This window comes from Jaculus jaculus, chromosome 9 (assembly GCF_020740685.1).
Source record: "Jaculus jaculus isolate mJacJac1 chromosome 9, mJacJac1.mat.Y.cur, whole genome shotgun sequence".
NCBI lineage: Eukaryota > Metazoa > Chordata > Mammalia > Rodentia > Dipodidae > Jaculus > Jaculus jaculus.
Window position 1 is genome coordinate 12,088,826 of NC_059110.1, and position 20,159 is coordinate 12,108,984.

Genomic DNA, 20,159 nt, shown 5'->3' on the forward strand with positions numbered 1-20,159 from the left:
TGAAGCCAAAGAACCCAAGTTTGATTCCACAGGACCCACATAAGCCAGATACACAAGGGGCACATGCATCTGGAGTTTGTTTGCACTGGCTGGAGGCCCTGGCGTGCCCATTCTCTGTCTGTCTGTCTGTCTCTCTTCTATCTCTCTCTCTGCTTGCAAATAAATAAATTAAAAGAGGAAAATAAAGGCATGCACTACTACCATGCCCAGCAAGATGTGGATGATTTTAAACCTCATTCCACAGCGAAAACATTTTTAATTCTTCACATTGAAAAATGGTCCCACCATCTACCCTAATCCTCCAAATTATCCTCCTCTTCAAACATACTCACCCTGAGTTGACCATCTTAGTAACTGGTAATATGACATAATGCTAATGTGGGCAACACACACTACTATCTACTGATCCCTGGCCTGGAGAGCCATGAATGAATGATGGAACTGAACACAGCATTAATTGAATATACTATTTCACCAAGCAAAACCTGCACTCTTTAAAACACATCTTTCATCTAAGCACACCACAGCCTCTAGCCACTGTTAAACTCCAGCCGCATGCACCACCATGTGCACCTGGCTTATGTGGGTTCTGGGGAGCTGAACCTGGGTCCTAAGGCTTCACAGGCAAGCACCTTAACACCTAAGCAGTCTTTCCAGTCTGCTTTTTCATTTTTTGAGGCAAGGTCTTACTCTAGCCCAGCCTAACCTAGAACTCGTTCTGTAGCCCACGCTGGCTCCCACCTCAAAGCAGTTCTCCTATCTCACCCACCAGGAAGCTGGAATTACAGGTGTGAGGCATCACCCAGCTAAAGAATGTGTTTTTGTTGTTGTTTGCTTCCTTGAGGTAGGGTCTCACTCTAGCCCTGGCTAACCTAGAGTTCACTATTCTCAGGGTGGCCTTGAACTCACAGCAATCCTCCTACCTCTGCCTCCCAAGTGCTAGGATTAAAGGCATGTGCCACCACATCCACCAAGAATGTGCTTTTTAAAGCAAATAAATACAACCATTTAGAAGGGTACCATAAATTGGAGTTTACTTTCAGAATAATCAGAAAAAAAGGTTAAATATGTTCATGCATATGTGGATAAAGAATTGATGGTGTCTACACAAAACTTATGTTATCTTTTGGGCTGGAGAGATGGCTTAGTGGTTAAGGTGCTTGCCTATGAAGCCTAAGGACCCAGGTTCAATTCTCCAGGTCCCACATAAGCCAGATGCACAGGGTGGTGCATACGTCTGGAGTTCATTTCCAGTGCCTAGAGGCCCTGGTGTGCACATTCTCTCCTCTCTCTCTCTCTAATAAATAAAAATAAATTTATCTTTCTTGAAAGATCTATACATTTCATTTTATAAAAATAGTTTAAAATACTAAGTGAAAAACAGGACTGGAGAAATGGCTCAGTGTTTAAGGCACTTGCCTGCAAAGACTAACCATCTGGGTTCAATTCCCCAGTACCCAAGGCAAGCCAGATTGCACAAGGCGGCTCATACATGTGAAGTTCGTTTGCAGTGGCCAGAGGCCCTGGTGCACCCATTCTCTATTCTCTATCTGCCTCGTTCTCTTTCTGTCTGTTGCTGTCAAATAAATAAATAAATAAGCAAAAAATAAAATTTAATACTCAGGAGAAAAAACAACTATACTGAACAGTTTTTAATTTTCTTGTCATTGTTCCCTAGCAATTACAGTACTACTTTACTGGCACTGACTTTTTATTAGTTATTACAAGAAACAGAAATGATATAAACTACACAAATGATATAAACTGTATGGGGTGATATGTACATGCTATATGCAAATACTATGCCTTTTTCTAGAAGGGACTTGAACATCTAAAGACTTGGGTGTCTGCAAGATTAAGAGTGTTGTCCTGGAATCAACCCTTTCAAGCATCCAGGGCCAATTATATTATAAAAATCATGCAGGTTTTTTTTTAAAAAGTATTTTAAAACATACATGCTAGACACTGTTCATCAAAGAGAACAGCTGTTACATAGATACTGAGCTTATCGGAGATTCTGGCAGGCAAAAACTTTACTTACACTCAAGATCCATATGAAAGGGACTGGAGAAATGACTCAGCGGTTAAGGCACTTGCCTGCAAAGCCTAAGGACCATGCTCAACTCTCCAGATCCCACGTAAGCCAAATGCACAAGGGGACACAAACACATAAGGTCACATATGCACACAAGGTAGTACAGGTGTCTGGAGTTCCACTGCAGTGGTTAGAGGCCCTGCCTTACCAAAAATCTCTCTCTTGCTCTCACTCTCATAAAAAAGTTGCTTTCTTTTGGGGGCGGGGGGGCTGAAGAGCTGGCTTAGCCGTTAAGGCATTTATTTGCCTGCAAAGCTAAAGGGCCCAGGTTCAATTCCCCAGTACCCATATAAGCCACATGTACAAAGTGGCGCATGCATCTAGAATTCATTTGCAGTGGCTAGAGGCCCTGGTGTGCCCACTCTCTATCATCCTCTTTCTCCCTCAAAGAAATAAAATTTAAAAAAAAAAAAATTTCTTAAGCTGGGAGTGGTAGTCCACACCTTTAATCCCAGAGCTCGGAAGGCAGAGGTAGGCGGATCACTGTGAGTTTAAGACCACCCTGAAATTACACTGTAAATTCCAAGTCAGCCTAAACTAGAGACCCTATGTTGAAAAAAGAGGAAAAAAAAAAGATTCACGAGAAAGGGAAAAATGATTAAGGAAAAAGAAATATTATTATGCCAGGAGTGGTGGTCCATGGTCCACGCCTATAATCCCAGCACTTGGGAGGCAGAGGTAGGAGGATCGCCGTCAGTTCGAAGCCACCCTGAGACTACATAGTAAATTCCAGGTCAGCCTGGACTGGAGTGAAACCCTACCTCAAAAAAACAGAAGGGAGGGAGGTAGGGAAAGAAATATTCCATGGATGGAAATGTTGCTCAGTGGTAGAATGTGTACTTACCATGTCTAAAAACCAGGGTTCAATCCCCAACACCAAAATATAAAACTCAAAAATTTACTCCAGAGCTGGAGAAATGGCTTAACGGTTAAGGTGCTTTCCTGCAAAGCCAAAGGACCCAGGTTCAATTCCCCAGGACCCACGTAAGTCAGACATGGAAGGTGTCGTATGAGTCTGGAATTAATGTGCAGTGGCTGAGGCCTTGGCGTGCCCATTCTCTCTACCTCATCTCTCTCTTCCAAATTAACAAAAAAAAAAAAAATTTTAATTACTGCAGTGGATTTTTACTGATGTACTTCCACCATTTTGCTAAATTCAAACACTTGTACAATTGTTTTGCATAAAACCTCATGGTATTGAAAGCATTCAAAAATTTAAAAAGCCATTAAGATTTGGCCAGTCTTTGAGGTTGAAACAATGTTACAATTCTTCTCAAGTTCTACACAGCACAGGCCCCAACTATTCACAGGTTCCCCATGAGAGAAGGGAATGAGTCCTGAGGAACCGCATCAAATTCAGAAGGTGTTACAATACCAACGTTTTTCACATACTTAAATCAAAAGGAGGGGCTTAGCAATTAAGGCACTTGCCTGAAGCCTAAGGGCCCAGGTTCAATTCCCCAGTATCCAAATAAGCCAGATTCAAAGTGGCACATGCACCTGCAGTTTGTTTGCAGATGCAGAAGGCCCTGTCATGCCCATTCTCTCTCCCCTCTCTAACCTTGCAAATAAATAAACAAAAATATTTTTAATGTATTGTTTTTCTAAATCTTAAAAATTTGGTCACCACTTAAGTCATATGTGGAGATAAACTGTACCTTACTGACGAAAGAAAATATCATTAAAGCTGTACCTTACAGGAAGTAACTGTGAGTTGGGGAGATGGCTCAGTGCATGAAGCACTTGCTGTGTAAACTGAGGCCCTGAGTTTGAATCCTCAGGTAATGCTGGGCCCTCTATCAGTCTGGGATAGCATCTGTAAATCCAGCATGCCTATGGAGATGGGAAGCACAGACAGAATTCCAAAGAAGCTCATGAACCACACACAGCTGTGAGCAAAGAGAGGCTCTGCCTCAAAACAGGTGGAAGGTGAGAATCAACACCTGAAGTTGTCCTCTGGCCTCCACACGCACAAGGACACATGTACCAGCAGTCACCCATATGTATACATGTGTGCGTGCGCACACATACACACACACACACACACCAAGAAAACAGCTGTGACTGTACATGATCAAATGGAAGCTTTTCAAAACATATGACAGGTATCTTTGTATCAAATAAAGTGAACAGCACTAGTCATATTTCTTCATTGCTGCAAAACTGTCTGCTCAGTCCACTGTGAGCAATGGCTCTGGAGTCTGGACCAGGCACTAGGGCTAGAAGCAACACTACAACCATGCAGGCTTCAAGGACGTGAGGCCCACCCACCCAGCCTCCTCCAAGCGGCAGCCAGCTCACTCCGCAAAAGACTGAGGGCAAAATGAAAGCGCTCCCAAGAGCACAAGTTTGGCAGCACGGCTTCTGCTTGTCTGGTTTATACTGTATCCAAGACGACAAAGAACTTTTTGGTATACTATATGCATTCACTAAGAATGACATAAACAAAGGAATGGAAGAATAAAATTCTAGGCCTATCAACTCAATCAATATTACATTTAAGTTGCAGTTATTTTTAAAACAAGCTGCTTGATACATAGCCACTTAACCGTCACAACTGTCTTTAGGGAACATGAACAATCTAGTCTCCATTCTGAATAAATGAAGTAATGTCAAAGCTTCAGATATTTTCTGACCCACAGTATACATCATACTGCATTTATACCCTTTCCTACATTTAAAACAGTTTTATCAGAAGCTCTCATAGAGCAGAATGATAAATATGCACAAAATCAAGATCAGCAAGAGTACGTGTCATGTTTACATGCAAACTTGAGACAGAATCATAAGAAATGACAGCCAGGAGAGGGCTTCTCATCATCATCCCCTCTGGTAAGTGAGGCATCTTTAGCAGTTTGTTCCTCAGTAATTAGAAAATTTAAACTCTCATTTCCTTTTCGGCGCTTCACTTCCATGGCTTATCTGTCAATAATCTGTCATCTTTTTGACAAACCTCCTCCATGTTGTTAATTTCCAACCACTAAGTTAAAAGATCTGTAAGTAACACACAGGAATTACATTTTTAACTAAAAATCCAATAAAGCTATATGGAGCAGAATGCAGGCAAATGTAATGAAAGTTTGTATAACTATGCTCACTTATGTTAAGCACAGTAACTTCTCCTTCCCCATTTTTGGAAGAAATGCCAAAATTTATTGTGAAGAAATTCAACTTTATTCCCTAGACACCCTCTTTAAAACACTAATATGTTATAAGTGACAAACTCCATTCTGCGTCCCAAACGCTACACATGTAAGCAACATACAATTACATGATCACGTTAACCTAACATTCCCCCAAGGACCTGCCTTGCGTGGGTTACAATCATCTTACTATGCTTCTTGTGTCCATGCTGCTGGAAAAGCAGTCTGTACAAGCAGGAGTAGAGGCACAATCCTGAGAGAGAGGAGTAGAGAAAGATGTTGAGAAAACAAAAACCAGACGAAATGAGCTCAAGAGTTTAGGAGCTCAGCCAGTGTTCAAGGTCAAGGTTGATTACATTATCTCATAGCACTATGAGTTAGAAATGGCTCAATAACAGCAAAACTGGCCCTAGAAAGAGACGCCTGACATTGCACATATAAGCGGTAACATAATCATTAATTCTGAGTTCCTTTTTCCCTTCTATAAGAGAAGCAAATGATACAACAAGACTGTTTAGTCAACTGTGGAGACAGACGAGAGTCCCCTAATGTTAATCAAAATGCCAATAATAAACTCAGAGCTCGTCTAGAATAAAATGGCTGAATAACATTTTATTATGTTAATAAAATGGACTTCAATCCAGCCATTTTTAGTATTTAGTTTTAAATGGTCAGCTTCTGCACACTCATGCAGTGTAAAAAATATTATCATTTATCTTATTTATACTTGTAGTGTAAGTATTTTTAGTATTAGTAAAAAAAAAGCCTATTATTATATCATCTTATTAAAGCAGTAACAGACTTGGAAATAGAACATACTTAGAACATAAAGCTCAGGATGGTCTAAGCTAACTGCAATCTTCAATGGCGAAGTCCTCACCCTCCTCCCCATCCCATCCTTAAGAACAATCTGCACTTCTCAATTCCATTTTAAAATGCTGGCCTTAAGGTAATATGATGGAGAATGGAATTTCAAATGGGAAAGTGTGGGGGTGGGGAGGGAGGGAATTACCATGGGATATATTTTGTAATCATGGAAAATGTTAATAAAAATTAAAAAAATAAAAATAAAAATAACAGAAGGAACTATAAAAAAAAAAAAAGCTGGCCTTAGCTGGGCATGGTGGCACACGCCTTTAATGCCAGCACTTGGGAGGCAGAGGTAGGAGGATCGAGAGTTCGAGGGCACCCTGAGACTACATAGGGAATTCCAGGGCAGCCTGAGCTAGAGTGAGACCCTACTTCAGGGGGGAAAAAAAAAAAAAAAAAAGGTCTTTAATGCTTAAACATTCTAAAACAATTAACTCAAAAAATTAACTTTGCATTAAGTTATTCAAAGAATCTTACAAATCACTTGTGTATTTTTTTTTTTTTTTTTTTTGAGGTAGGGTCTCACTCTAGCTCAGGCTGATGTGGAATTCACTATGTAGTCTCAGGGTGGCCTCGAACTCACAGCGATCCTCCTACCTCTGCCTCCCGAGTGCTGGGATTAAAGGCGTGCGCCATCACACCTGGCTTTTATCCCTTGTGTATTTTTTAAAGCCACAAGCCCAGAAACATTAGCTACCTTAATAGTGACCTAGTGTGTCACCCATTCACGCAACTCCTCAATAAATGTTGATCTGTCTACGTACTGTTTATATACTGTGCCGTAGACCAAGGAACTGAAGTAATGGGTATATGGTCAACCCTGCAGAGCTCTGAAAGTACTAAGAATCATAGTCATCACTAGAAGGTAAAGTACAGCGTTGATAAAACAGCTTAATGGGACCTAAATCAGGGATTCTCAACCAAGGGATATCTGGTTACACCTGAAGACAGTTTTGGGTGTCAAAACTGGGGGAGGGTGGTATTAGTAGCATGTAAAAAGTACCAGCTACGGATGCCACCAAACACCATTTGGGAAAAAAGCAGATCATTATGCAGCCCAGAATAGCCACAGCGCAGGTTAGGAGAAGCAAACCTAACCACTGGGGCAGGAGAGAGTGAAGCCTTCCTTACTTTAAAACCACAAAATATGCTCCATCTCTAAAGGGTTTTTTGACTAAGTAGAAACAAAATATATTGTCTGATATAATTAACCAGAATGCCCACTATAAAACAAGATGAAGAGGGCTGAAGAGATGGCTTAGTGGCTAAGGCATTTGCCTGCAAAGCCAAAGGATCCCGGTTTGATTCTCCAGGACCCATGTTAGCCAGATGCATAGATGCGCATCTGGAGTTCATTTGCAGTGGCTGGAGGCCCTGACCTGCCCATTCTCTCTCTCTCTCTCTCTCTCTCAAATAAATAAATAAATTAATTAATTAATTAAATATGTTTAAAAAAGATGAAGAGGAAACAGATCTCAGGTAGATCAACGTCAAAGAAGAGTGCAATTTGTTACAGTTGGTTAACATGAACTTTGTTCCTAAACCGCACACAAAGAAAATACACAAATTAAAACCAAACTATACATCTTTATTATTTCTCTGCCTTTTACACTTTTCTCTACCAACCCATCGTATGGTGGTTTGAAGGTAAAATGTGCCTCAAATGTTTTGTGATCAAGCTCCTACTAAGTGCCCAGCTGATGCAGGCCCTGCTGGAGGAGGAGAGTTGCAGGGAGGGGGACCTTGGGGTGACTACTCCAGACCCACTGGATGCTCAGGGCAGCTTGTTCTTACTGCTGCTTCTCTCGGCCACAGATGTATGAAAATGAGCTTTGCTGTGCTTTTCTTCACCCGGATGAAGCTTGCCCTCAGAACTGTAAGTCTAAAATAAATCCTTTCCTCCCATAAGCTGCTTCTTGTCAGCTGTTTTGTACCTGCAATGAGAAAGGACTGCACTACCAGACGGGCAAGGTGGCGCATGCGTCTGGAGTTTATCTGCAGTGTCTAGAGGCCCTGGCGTGCCCATTCTCATTCATTCACATTCTTTGTCTCCCTTACTCTCAGATAAATAAATACTGTTTAAAGGAAAGGGCTGCACTACTAGATACCAGACATGGGAAGACCCTGTAGTTCTGCAAAACACTCTCTCTGAATATAAAATGAGCAAGAAGTGAAACAGATGGAGGATTTCACTTTGTAGAACAAGAAAGTGTAGTTACTAGAGGGGGTATGGGCAGCTGGTATCCTGGAACAGTTCAGAGAATAAGCTACCTGACTAACAAAAGGATCCCAAGGATAAAAATACCATGGAGGCTGGAGAGATGAGAGATGACTTAGCAGTTAAGGCATTTGCCTGCAAAGTCAAAGGATCTCGGTTCAATTCTCCAGGACTCATGTAAACCAGACGCACAAAGGGGGGCGCAATCTGGAGTTCTTTGCAGTGGCTGAAGGCCCTGGTGCACCCATTCTTTCCCTCCTTCTCTCTCTCTCTCTGCCTCTTTCTCTCCCAAATAAATAAATAAATGTGTGTGTGTGTATACGTACATATGTACGTATGTATGTGTGTGTGTGTATACACACACACACACACACATATACATATACATATATATAAAATACCAGGCTTCAGTATCCTAATGATGATACAGGGGTCCTGGACACAGTAATGCATGCCTAAAATCCCAAAATTCAGGAAACAGAGATAGGAGTATTACTGCAAATTCTAGCTCAACCTGGTCTATATGGGGAGTTCTAGGCAGCCACAGACTCACAGCAAGACTCTGTCTTAGGGGGGAAAAAAAAAGTTTGACTAGTTGATTTTTTTTTTTTCAAAAGAGTAAACAGGTAAAATTTGGGCTGGAGAGATGACTTAGGGATTAAGGTACTTGTCTGCAAAGCCTAAGGACCCACGTTCAGTTCCCCAGAACCCACATAAGCCAGATGCACATGGTGATGTATGCATCTGGAGTTCATCTGCACTGGAGGACCTGGTGCACCCATTCTCATTCTCTAATAAGTAAAAAATTTTTATTGTTTTGTTTTTCGAGGTAGGGTCTCACTCTAGCCCAGGCTGACCTGGAATTCACTATGGAGTCTCAGGTTGGCCTCGAACTCATGGCAATCCTCCTACTTCTGCTTCCTGAGTGCTGGGATTAAAGCATTCACCACCATGCCTGGCTTAATTTTATCTTTTAAAAAATTACTTATTTAGCTGGGCGTGGTGGCACATGCCTTTAATCCCAGTACTTGAGGATCGCCATGAATTTGAGGCCACAGGAGACTCCATTGTGAATTCTAGGTCATTCTGGGCTAGAGTGAGACACTACCTTGAAAAAACAAACAACATCAAAAAAGGTAAAATTATTCTTTCCAGAACCAAGGTAAATAAAAAATTCGATTAAAATAAACTTTCTGATGCATCTCTCACCTATAGAGCTAGCTAGTCCTGTACTATCCTAACAGCAAGTGAAATGAAATGCAACGTGGGGGGGGGGGTCCTACAGTAAAGCAACTAGCAGACACAAAACAAATGATCTCTGACCAGATCTGGCAATGTTTATAATTTATTGCTAATTTTTTGGACTGTTAAAATATACTGGGACTGTATTTTTTTAAATCATTTTAGCCAGGCATGGTGTCACACACCTTCAATCCCAGCACAGAGGTAGGAGGAGGATTGCCGTGAGTTCGAGGCCACCCTGAGACTACATAGTAAATTCCAGGTCAGCCTGAGCTAGAGTGAGACTCTACTTCAAAAAACAAAACAACAAAACAAAAAAAAAAATCATTTTATTTAATTATTTGAGAGGGAAGGAGGGAAAGAAGGAAAGAGAGGGAAGTATACAGAGAGAACAGGCCTGGTAGGGCCTCCCGTAACTACAAACGCACTACGGATGCATGCGCCACCTTGTTCATCTGGTTTGCATGGGTCCTGGGGAGCTGAACCTAGGTCCTCTGGCTTTGCAATCAAGCGCCTCAACAGCTAAGCCATCTCTCCAGGCCCTGGGCTGTTTTTTTTTTTTTTTTTTTTAATTTGACAGAGAAAGTTGGGGTTGAGATAATGGGCGTAGCAGGACCTCCAGCCACTGGAAACAAACTCCAGACGTTCACCCCCTTGAGTATCTGCTAACGTGAGTCCTGGGGAATTGAACCTGGGTCCTTTGGCTTGCAGGCAAACACCTTAAGCTACTAAAGAGTCCCTCCAGCCCTGGGGCTGTATTTTTTAAGTTCTTAAAAACTAAAAGAATTTAAGTCAGACATGGTGGCACACGTCTTTAATCCCGGCAGAGGTAGGAGGATCAATCACTGTGAGTTTGAGGCCAACCTGACACTACATAGTGAATTCCAGGTCAGCCTGAACTAAAGTGAGATCCTACCTTGATAAATAATAAAAAAAAAACAACTAGAAGAATTTAGCACAGAAATAAAATTCATCCCCTCTAGCTATTCTAAACATAACCAATGTTAACTCGCACTTATATTTTTCACATATTAAGAGTTCAGAAGTTTTAAAATGCCTTCAACAATTTAGCTGAAATTTCTAATGGTAAAGGTCATGTACAACCACTCTCTTTCCTTTCCCTTTCCAAAACCAAGGGGGAAAAAAGGTGGGGTGGACAGAAAGAGGGTCCCTCATGTTACAGGCTCCATGTAGCAGTCCTTCTTAAGTACACAGTGTGGCCATGTGGCTCATCTAAAACTGTTGCTCTGTGATAATCAAAGAAGTCTTTGATTGTGGTTCACGGAGTTAAGCAGTCCCACCTAAGACCCTTTTCACTAGGGAGACCCCTAAGTCACCCTCAGCACTAATGGCTTCCTGGAGCACCAGCACTGCGCCACCTCGCACTGTCAACCTGTGGAACTGCTCCGGTCCAGCTGTGACTAGGCGTCCGTCCTCTAATCTGGAACACTCCTCTCAGAATGGGCAACGACGACGTCACTGAGGCTGAAGGCTTTCTGCACTAGGAATCTTTGGACCTGGTCCTGAGGACAGAGCTCTCCCGTAAGGAAGTAGGACTGGAGGGTGATAGGGCAACAATGAGCAGCGTAACACTCATTCATATTTTGCAGATTAAACAATCTGCATTCTCAGCTTTCAGATCTCTGACTTGTCATTTGCAAACCAAGGTTCTGTGTTAAATTAAAAAGAGAGAAGCGGGAAGAGCAATCTCAGAAAGCCTGAGAACTAGCAAGCCATCAAAGCTAAGCACTCCGCCCGTCAAGCAGCCGCTGGTCTGACACAGGCTCTCCCGTCCGTTCGGCTCCGTCGGCGATGAGGGCAGTGTGCAGCACAGGCAGGCCTCAAGCTCAGAATGCGCTGCCTGGGCCTCCTACGTGCTGGGGCCGCAGGCATGCACCACCACACCCAGCCTGGTATCGCAAATATTTTGGGGTTTGTTTTTATTTATTTACTTACTTGCTTACTTACTTGAGAGAAAGAGGGGCAGATATAGAAAAAGTGGGTGCACCAGGGCCTCCAGCCACTGACACGCACCACCTTGTGTATCTAGTTTACATGGATACTGGAGAATTGATCCTGGGTCCTTAGACTTCGCAGGCAATCACCTTAAGTATTAAGCCATCTCTCCAGCCTTTGTAAACATTTTAAAGTACAAAATATCTTGTGAGCTGGGTGTGGTGGCATATGCCTTTTATCCCAAATCTTGGGCAGAGGTAGGAGGATGTCTGTGAGTTCAAGGCTACCCTGAGACTACAGATCAGCCTGGGATAGAGCAAGACTCTACCTCAAAACAAAAAAAAAAAACTTGTGGACAAGTGATAATTCTTAGAGCTAGCCAAGTGTGGTGGTGTGTTCTGTCATCACTCAAGGCAGAAAGATCTGGAAGTCAAGGTCAGCCTGGACCATTCAGCTCAAGACCCAGGCATTTAAAAAGAGGGAAAGAAAATTCTTTTTTTTTTTCCAAACATTTTAATTAGTTGAGAAAGAGGCAGATAGAGAGAGAAATAGAGAATAGGGGCACTAGGCTAGAGCCACTGGAAATGAACTCCAGACGCATGTACCCCCTTGTGTACCTGGCTTTACATGGGTCCTGGGAAATGGAATTTGCAAGCAAGTGCCTTAACTGCTAAATTCTCTCTCCAGCCCAAGAAAATTCTTAGAGCTAAATTTTTATGCCTTAAGGTTTAATTCACAGTAAGTGAGCATTTGTACACAGCATTTTCTCCTAATTCTCTTCTTCATTTTTGTACTTTATAACACATGATTAACTAGAACACAGTAGCTGTTCACTGCTTCCTGGTGTGCCTGCTTGCAATGACAAAACATTTACTACATCAGCAACATATGCACAATGCTATCACCAATTTTTTTTTCTAAATTAACAAGGCTATGTGTTTTGTGATTGAACAAAAAAATGCAGAGCCAGGCCTACTCCAGAGGCTGAGACAGGAGAATAGCAAATGCAAGGCTTATGTGGACTACAGAGTGGGCTCAAGACCAGCCTAGGCAATTTAAGTGAGATTTTATCTCCAAAAAATAAAAAGGGAAAAAAAAGAAAAGAGGGTAGGAGGATGTAACTCAGTGCAAAAGCACTTGCTTAAGCCAAAGGCCCTTGTTCAATTCCCAGCATGGGAAGCCAAGGTTCTAAACCTATTTTCCTTTATCAACCATGACTCCTTCCTACCATTTTTAAATTCCCTCAACTTTCAAACACGATGAAGTTACAACAGACTGGCATATTAAATTCTTTGAAATCCATGGAGGAAGTGGGGAGAAGCACATGACAGATACACATTCAAAAGGGACTCGCAGATACCAGCTCCAGGAAGACTGGATGAGAGGTATAGCAGAGGTCCAGGCCACAACCTTTCTCCTTAATCAGAATTAAAACGTAAAACCCTCTACTAGAACTTCTCCACTTCTCCAGGCTCGTTGTGACCAAAGTGCACTAACCACGTGTTTACACCCATTACTAAAGGCCTCAGGGTTAAACCTCCTGGTTGGAGGTGGGGTTGGGAGGAAGGTACATATAATGATCACCTAAACAAAGAAGAAAGGACACAGATAATGGAAATAGGTTGTAGTGGAAATAAGGGAAGTTTTTCAATGATTGAAGGATTTTAATCTAAGTGCTGTAATACTGTATGCAACAAATAAAAAGGCAACAACAGCTGTTTTCCTACACACAGCAGCGAAATTATTGACAATACAGTCAACCATATTTATTCCATATTCTAAGTACAACAGAGTACTTGGTGGGGGAAAACAAAAGTTATAAATGGGGCTATCTGGCCAAACTGTGGTAAATCCACAAGGACTTTCAAGTAGTTTAAAACAGAAAAACAAAGAGGCCGTCAAGAAATTCCTTTGCAATAAAAAAGCTCATGTACTAGTGTAACAGCAGAGAAAGAAGGTAAATTATCAAAGGACATTTAAAGGAACTGTCCTATTTGGTGATCCATGAACCTGTTTTAAGAGGTCAATACTTAAGATATCAGGAGAGGTAGCAAAATCTCTGTGGGTTCCAGGCCAGCCTGAGACTACATAGTGAATTTCAGGTCAACCTGGACTAAATCAAGACCCTACCTGGAAAAACTTAATAAAAAAAAGAAAAGAAAAGAGAAAGACTGAGTAAAAAGCAAAACATTAGCACTTCCAAATCAAAAGTTCCTAGGAACTGTGCTGATTTAATTAGCATGCATTTTACTATTTTTGCTAGGACAGCACTGCAGGCTGGGCTGGAGTGCACTTGCTACGTTTACTGCATACATGACGATCAAGTGAAATGACAGCTTTTTAAAAAGAAATCGATTTTTTTTTCAAAGGCTGTCTTCTGATCCGATCAGTAAATTCAGCTAACGGTGAAAATCGGACACCTGCTTAAAAAAAAAAAAATCTCGTGTTTGCCTTGACACGTGAATGAGCCCGGTGGGAAATGATCCCTGGTAGCATCTTCCCTGGGGGGGGGGGGAGTGGGGGGGTGCAGCATCTCTCCCTATGGTTTGTGTCGTTCTGTCGAGACAGAAAGGGGGACTAGTAGAAATAAGCTGGTGTGGGGGGGGGGAGGTGAAGAAATCGTAGATTCATGTCGCCTCCCTACCAACAATCCAATTAAGCCAAGTCCCTAGTTGGCCAAGTTACCTAGTCAACAATCTCCCAATAATAAACATTACGTGTGATGGGACCGCAGATCACCACCACCCCGTGGCTCCTTTTCCCGCCCCCCTGCACCTCCTAGTGTCTAAGCCCGTGGGTCCTCACCCCCCACCCACCCACCCATCCACACCCGCCCCCATCCTCATCTGCAGAGGGGACGATGCCCCGGACGAACAGTCCCGACCTGCACCGCCCCAACACCCAGCGGAGGGCGGGCTGGGCCTCGTCGGAACCGAGCCCGGGGAGGGCCTCCCCGCGAACCCCGCGCCCCCGCTCCGGGGGGCCCCGATCCCGGGAGAGGGGGGGTGTCCCGGGCCGCGCGCCCCTCCCCCACCGGCCGGAGGCGAGGCCCGCGGCCCGCGCCCGCCCCCCCCAGTCCACGCGCGGACCCCGGGGGACGGGCCACGGACGCGACTGGCGGGGAGGCCGGGAAGGAGGGGGACGGGGTGGGATAGGGAGGAGGAAAGAGATCGCGGGAGGCGGACGGGGTCCGGGGACGTGGCCGCGGGTACCAACCTCGCTGTTGAAGGTTTTCACGGCCTCCATGTTGTCTGCGCGGAGGCCCGGGCCCGGCGGCGGAAGAGGCGGCGGCCCCGCCGCACCGGGGCTGGGGGCGGCGCAGGCGGCGGCGAGGAGGAAGGAAGGAAGGAGGCCGCCGCTGCGGTGGACCCTCCCCGCGCCGGGGTGGGCACCGAGGAGAGCGGGCGGACGAGGCTCGCGGTCTCAGGGGCGGCGAGGCCCCGGCATGGCCGCTGGGCGGGCGGAGCGCCGGGCTGGGGACACGGACTCCGGGGCGGGCGGGCCGCGGCGGGGGAGGGGCTGGCGCGCCGCCTTCTCCCCCTCTCCCTGCGCCCCGCCGGGGGCCCTGCGCTTCGGGTCTTCTTCGGCTCCTTCAACACTCTCCACCCGCCCCTCCCTCCCTACACTCCGGTTTGTTTGTTTGGGTTATTTTTTTTCTTCCTCTTCCTTCCCGCACGCTCTGATCTTCCACCTCCCCGGCTGCGCGGAAACGTGCGAGCGCCCGGGCACAACACACTTACACACACACACACACACATACACACACACACACACACAGGAGGAAGCGGCGGCTGCGGCATCCAATATGGCGGACGCGCTCGGGCCGCGCAACCTCTCGGAGTCGGTGGTGTCGGCCCAGAGCGCCCCCTGGCGGCCAGGCCGGGCGCGGAGGCGGGATTGCGGCGGGTGGCGGTGGTGCTGGGGGGGGGGGGGCGGGAGAGTAGAGGGAGGGCGGAAACCATCGAGTCGGCCAGGGCGCGGGCCAGAGCGGCCTCGGTTCCGGCGTCCGGCGGTGGGATTGTGGGCCGGCATTGCGGTGCGGGCCGGCGGCGGCGAGCTTGGAGGTCTCGGGAAAAAAAAAATCACCGTGGGATTTTCAGGGGAAGGAAGAAACTAATAACAACAACAACAACAAAAAAAAAATGCGCGCGGGGAGAGGGTTTGGGTGAGACGTCGTAGGAACGGAACCACTGAGTCTCGGCGGCGGTAGTTTCCCTGGGGAAGGGCGTGTGCGCGAACGCGCTGGGTTTTTAATGGCTCTGCAGAACTTGCGTAGGCAGTGACCTGGAGGTTAACCACCCGCCCCCGGCACCGAGAAAGCAGCATTCCTGGTCCACTCGTGGGGCGTCCCGGCAGGCGGGCGCGCAGCCCCCGGGTGCGGCGACTGCAGGCTGCGCGAGCCGGCCTCGCTTCGGCCCAGACAATGAGCGCAGGCCTCGCCGCGGGCGGGAAGCCGCGGGAATTGCGTTTGCATGGGACCGGGGGCGGGGGAGGGACCAGGCCTCTAGGGAGAAGGAGGGTCATTCCAAAGGGATTTTTGCGCCAGATCGTTGGGACTGGAGGGTGCGTGCTTTAGGAATGAGACGTGCTGCTGATGAGCCGCCTTCACCTTTTTTTGTGCAGTGTGAAATAATTATTACCACTTAAAAAGCATGCTTTTGGAGTCAAACATTAGGGGTGCTCACACTGAGCCGTCACGTGCTGCTGCCCCTTGTTGGAAGCCTTTTTTTTTTTTTTTTTTCTCTCCCCATCACTCAAGTGCACGCAAAAGGAAGAGAGGAAAATTGTAGAGCTTGACTCAAAGTAATTCCTAAGATCTGAGTCCAGGGCCCTATGAAATACAAAATAAGGTGTTTTAGGGTCTTTAAGTCGGCCTCTATGACAGCCATGGGGACTGACTACTTAGAAGGCAAAAGACATCACTCAGATCAAACCTTTACTGCCTTTTAAATCTCAAGTGCAGACACATCTCTGCAGTCCTCACAGGCCGGCTAGTTGGGATCTTTTGCAAACACCTGCAGGATCTGCTAACTGTCCCCATGTAGTTTGTCACAAAGTAGTCTCCAAACAGCTTTGCTTTCTTTTTTTTTTTTTTAAGGTTTTTCGAGATAGGGTCCGTTGCTCAGGCTGACCTGGAATTCACTCTGTATTCTCAAGGGTAGCCTCGAACTCACCACGATCCTCCTACCTCTGCCTCCCCTAGTGCTGGGATTAAAGGCGTGCGCCACCACACATGGCTCTAGAAAAATCTCTCATAGACGCATCCCTTGCTTGAATCCCTGAAATGCTCTTGCCCTTCACACACATTCCAGCTTTCTAGCTTTCTTCTGTGGCTGGAAGACCCCAGCTATTCCACACTTTCTGTTACTATTTGGCAATAGGCAGCTGTTGCCTGCCTCAGACACTCATGTAGCCCTTCCCTAAACTAGCTATCGCTTTTTTTTTTTTTTTTGTCTTATTTGATTTTTTCATATAGCTGACCCTGCAAGAGGTGTCCTAACCACTCCATCCCTGCTGGAACTTGAGAAGGCCACATTTACTCAGTCACACATGTGGCAGGTTTGTGTCCCAATTACTAAGGCCAAGCATTAAAATGCATTACAAGCGCACGCTTTGTTCCCAGCACTCGGGAGGCCGAGGTAGGAGGATGGCCAAGAGTTCAAGGCCACCCTGAGACTACATAGTGAATTCCAAGTCAGCCTGGGCCAGAGTGAGACCCTACCTCGAAAAAACAAAACAAAACAAAAAGCTATATAATAAACAAGTCAAATCAGTTGTTGATGTTATGTAATTTGATTTAATAAAGGGTCCACAGGCAGAAAGAACACAGTATGTACTTTGATCAGAAGTGAGGGGAGCAGAGGGCAACAGTTGTCTTTAGATGGGAAGATACAAAGTTTATGTACAGCTATACAACATTAAAACATCACTGCTCTTTCATGTTTCATGCAAATACCTATGTATCGATTATATGGTAGGGTGCTAATGCTCATAACGAGCTGGTTTGAAATCGCTGAAGCACAGAAGACCCGACTGTGATGCATATTCTTCTCATTGAAGTCGAGTTGAGGATGCAGCTCAGTGCAAGGGAATGATGGGACCAAATACGGAAAACCTAAGGGGCAGCTTCATGGTCTTACCTGTCTTCCTTTCTGCTCCTTCCTTTAGATGCTTTACACAATGGGATATGACTAATGCTTTTGGTTTTATAATTCTAGACACCTAGTGGGCCTAATTGGAAACCTCTTCTTCCCATTTCCAAATTCGTAAGAAGGAAGGAAATTAATTGACTTATTGAATCAGATGAACCATCACCAAAATCAAACAAAAAGAAAAAAAATACAAACTGAAGGCCACTAATCCATAGACTGAAAAAAACAAAATCAAGGAACGAGCTGGAATATGGCATTCACTGGAATTAGGGCACATCCTAGAGTTGATGGTGGGCGTGGTTAATAATGACCCTTCTCTAGAACTTGGTCACTTCTGGGAGAAACTGAGGATATAATTAAGCTGTCACCAAGAGGTCAAGGTCAAAATGTCTAGAACAGCACTCACCATAGAGCTTTCTGGGATCTTGGGGATTGTCCATGTTGCAGTCAGGTTCACATGGCTGGCAAAAATCACCCCACCAAAAGCAGCTTGTGGGGGAAAAGGTTTATTTTGGCTTACAGACTCAAGGGGAAGCTCCATGATGGCAGGGGAAAGCAATGGCATGAGCAGAGGGTGGCCATCACCCCCTGGCCAACATAAGGTGGACAATAGCAACAGGAGAGTGTGCCAAACACTGGCAAGGAGCACTGGCTATAACACTCATAGCCCGACCCCAACAATACACCACCTCCAGGGGATGTTAATTCCCAAATCTCCCGTTAACTGGGAACCTAGCATTCAGAACACCCAAGTTTATAGAGGACACTTGAATCAAACCACAATAGTCCATATCTGTGTTACACAAGCCAGTGACACCAGCCCCACCCAACGACTATGCTCTTGAAATGTGGCCAGTGTGCAAGTGAGAAATATAATTCACTTTTTTTCACTTTGGCAAATAAATGCATCACTATTACATAGGAATGGACAAGTCTAGCTAGAGGGTGGTACAGGAATTTTGGGGTTCCTCTGCCAGTGCACCAACAATTTGGGGGCATCCCCAATTTCTTGTTGTATGAACTTAACAAATGAAATCCACAAACCAAACGATAAGAATCAAAAAGATCTTACTAAGCCGGGTGTGGTGGTGCATGCCTTTCTCCTAGCACTAGTAGGAAGATCGCTGTGAATTTGAAGCCACCCTGACATTACATAGTGAATTCCAGGTCAGCCTGGGCTAGGGTGTGACCCTACCTCAAAAGGAAAAAAAAAAAAAAATTACTACAGCTCAGAGCTTTAGGAAGAAATTTATGAGAAGGGGTGCTCAAAGGAAGAAAGACATAGTTCTTGCTCAAGGAAGCAAGAGGGGATTTGAGAAACCTGCCCTCAGTCAGAAGAGCTGGAAGCAGAGACATCGGGATGCCCATGCTTGTAGAAGGAAAATCGCCCACTAGAGGAGTATTGGGCTTTTTTTTTTTTTTTTGAGGGCTGTAGGTTTAGCTGCCCAGTGACACTGCCTCCAGCCAGGTGGCTGCAGATGCAAACTACAAACAATAAAAAAGTGAATATAGCCGGGCGTGGTGGCGCACGCCTTTAATCCTAGCACTCGGGAGGCAGAGGTAGGAGGATCGCCATGAGTTCGAGGCCACCCTGAGACTCCATAGTGAATTCCAGGTCAGCCTGAGCCAGAGTGAGACCCTGCCTCGAAAAAACAAAAAAAAAAAAAAAAGTGAATATATTGGGGGCCATCTATTCAAACCACCACAAGGCCCAAGCTGGCCTCTGCATCCTAAGTGCTGGGATTAAAGGCCTGTACCGCCACACCTGACTGCATCAACCCTCCTTAAAGACCCAGCACCATTACAGTGAGGACCAAGCCTCAACAAGCTGGATGGGGACACACCAGAGCATTACCCCTCAGAGTGCAAGTACATTAACTGACTGCATGATATTTCACTTTGCAGTGACTGAAATTCCCCTGTCTACTGTTTAGCACTGAGTCATCCCTATAAAGTTCCCTGGGAGACTGAACTGCTAATCTAAGGTAACGTAAGATCGTGAAATGATAAAAAGGAAATTTTAGTGATTCAGATTTTCATATCTTACCCTCAACAACTCCCCAGGCATCAGTGTTCCTTTCCCAGGGCTCTACTAAATAAATTCTGAAAAGATCTCAGACTTGGGTTTTTAAACCAGTATCATTTGGCTACATTTAAACCTGTAAAACTTCATTAAAAATGGTTTTCAGGTGACTTGATTTTAGGACTGGGGTGTAGCTCAATGCTAAAGTACTTGCTGAGCATGGATTTCATCCTTAATACTGTACTCAGAGTTCATTACAAAAGCTATTGGCGCCGGCTGTGATGGCACATGCCTTTAATCCCAGCACTTGGGAGGCAGAGGTGGGAGGATCCCCATGAGTTCAAAGCCACCCTAGGACTACATAGTGAATTCCAGGTCAGCCTGGGCTAGAGCAAGACTATGCCTCGAAATTATATATATACTGGGGATACATGAATCCAAATTTGAAGGTGATAAGGTA

At 45.1% G+C, this 20,159-nt stretch overlaps 1 protein-coding gene across 5 annotated transcripts in view; it reads right to left on the reverse strand.

The window, feature by feature from the left end:
• Scaf8 (SR-related CTD associated factor 8) overlaps nt 1-14,838 on the reverse strand; it is a 214,537-nt gene extending 199,699 nt beyond the window's left edge. For 4 of the 5 annotated variants that reach the window (XM_045158857.1, XM_045158858.1, XM_045158859.1 and 1 more), the window contains exons 1-2: nt 14,741-14,791; nt 5,429-5,491 (exon numbers count right to left, since the gene is read on the reverse strand). In XM_045158857.1, coding sequence (XP_045014792.1) covers nt 5,429-5,491; nt 14,741-14,770 — 93 coding nt within the window. In that variant the 5' untranslated portion in view covers nt 14,771-14,791. Of the gene's footprint in view, nt 1-5,428; nt 5,492-14,740 lie in introns of all 5 variants that reach the window. The other variant, XM_045158860.1, reaches the window with a different exon arrangement.
• Nucleotides 14,839-20,159: the final 5,321 nt, after the last annotated feature.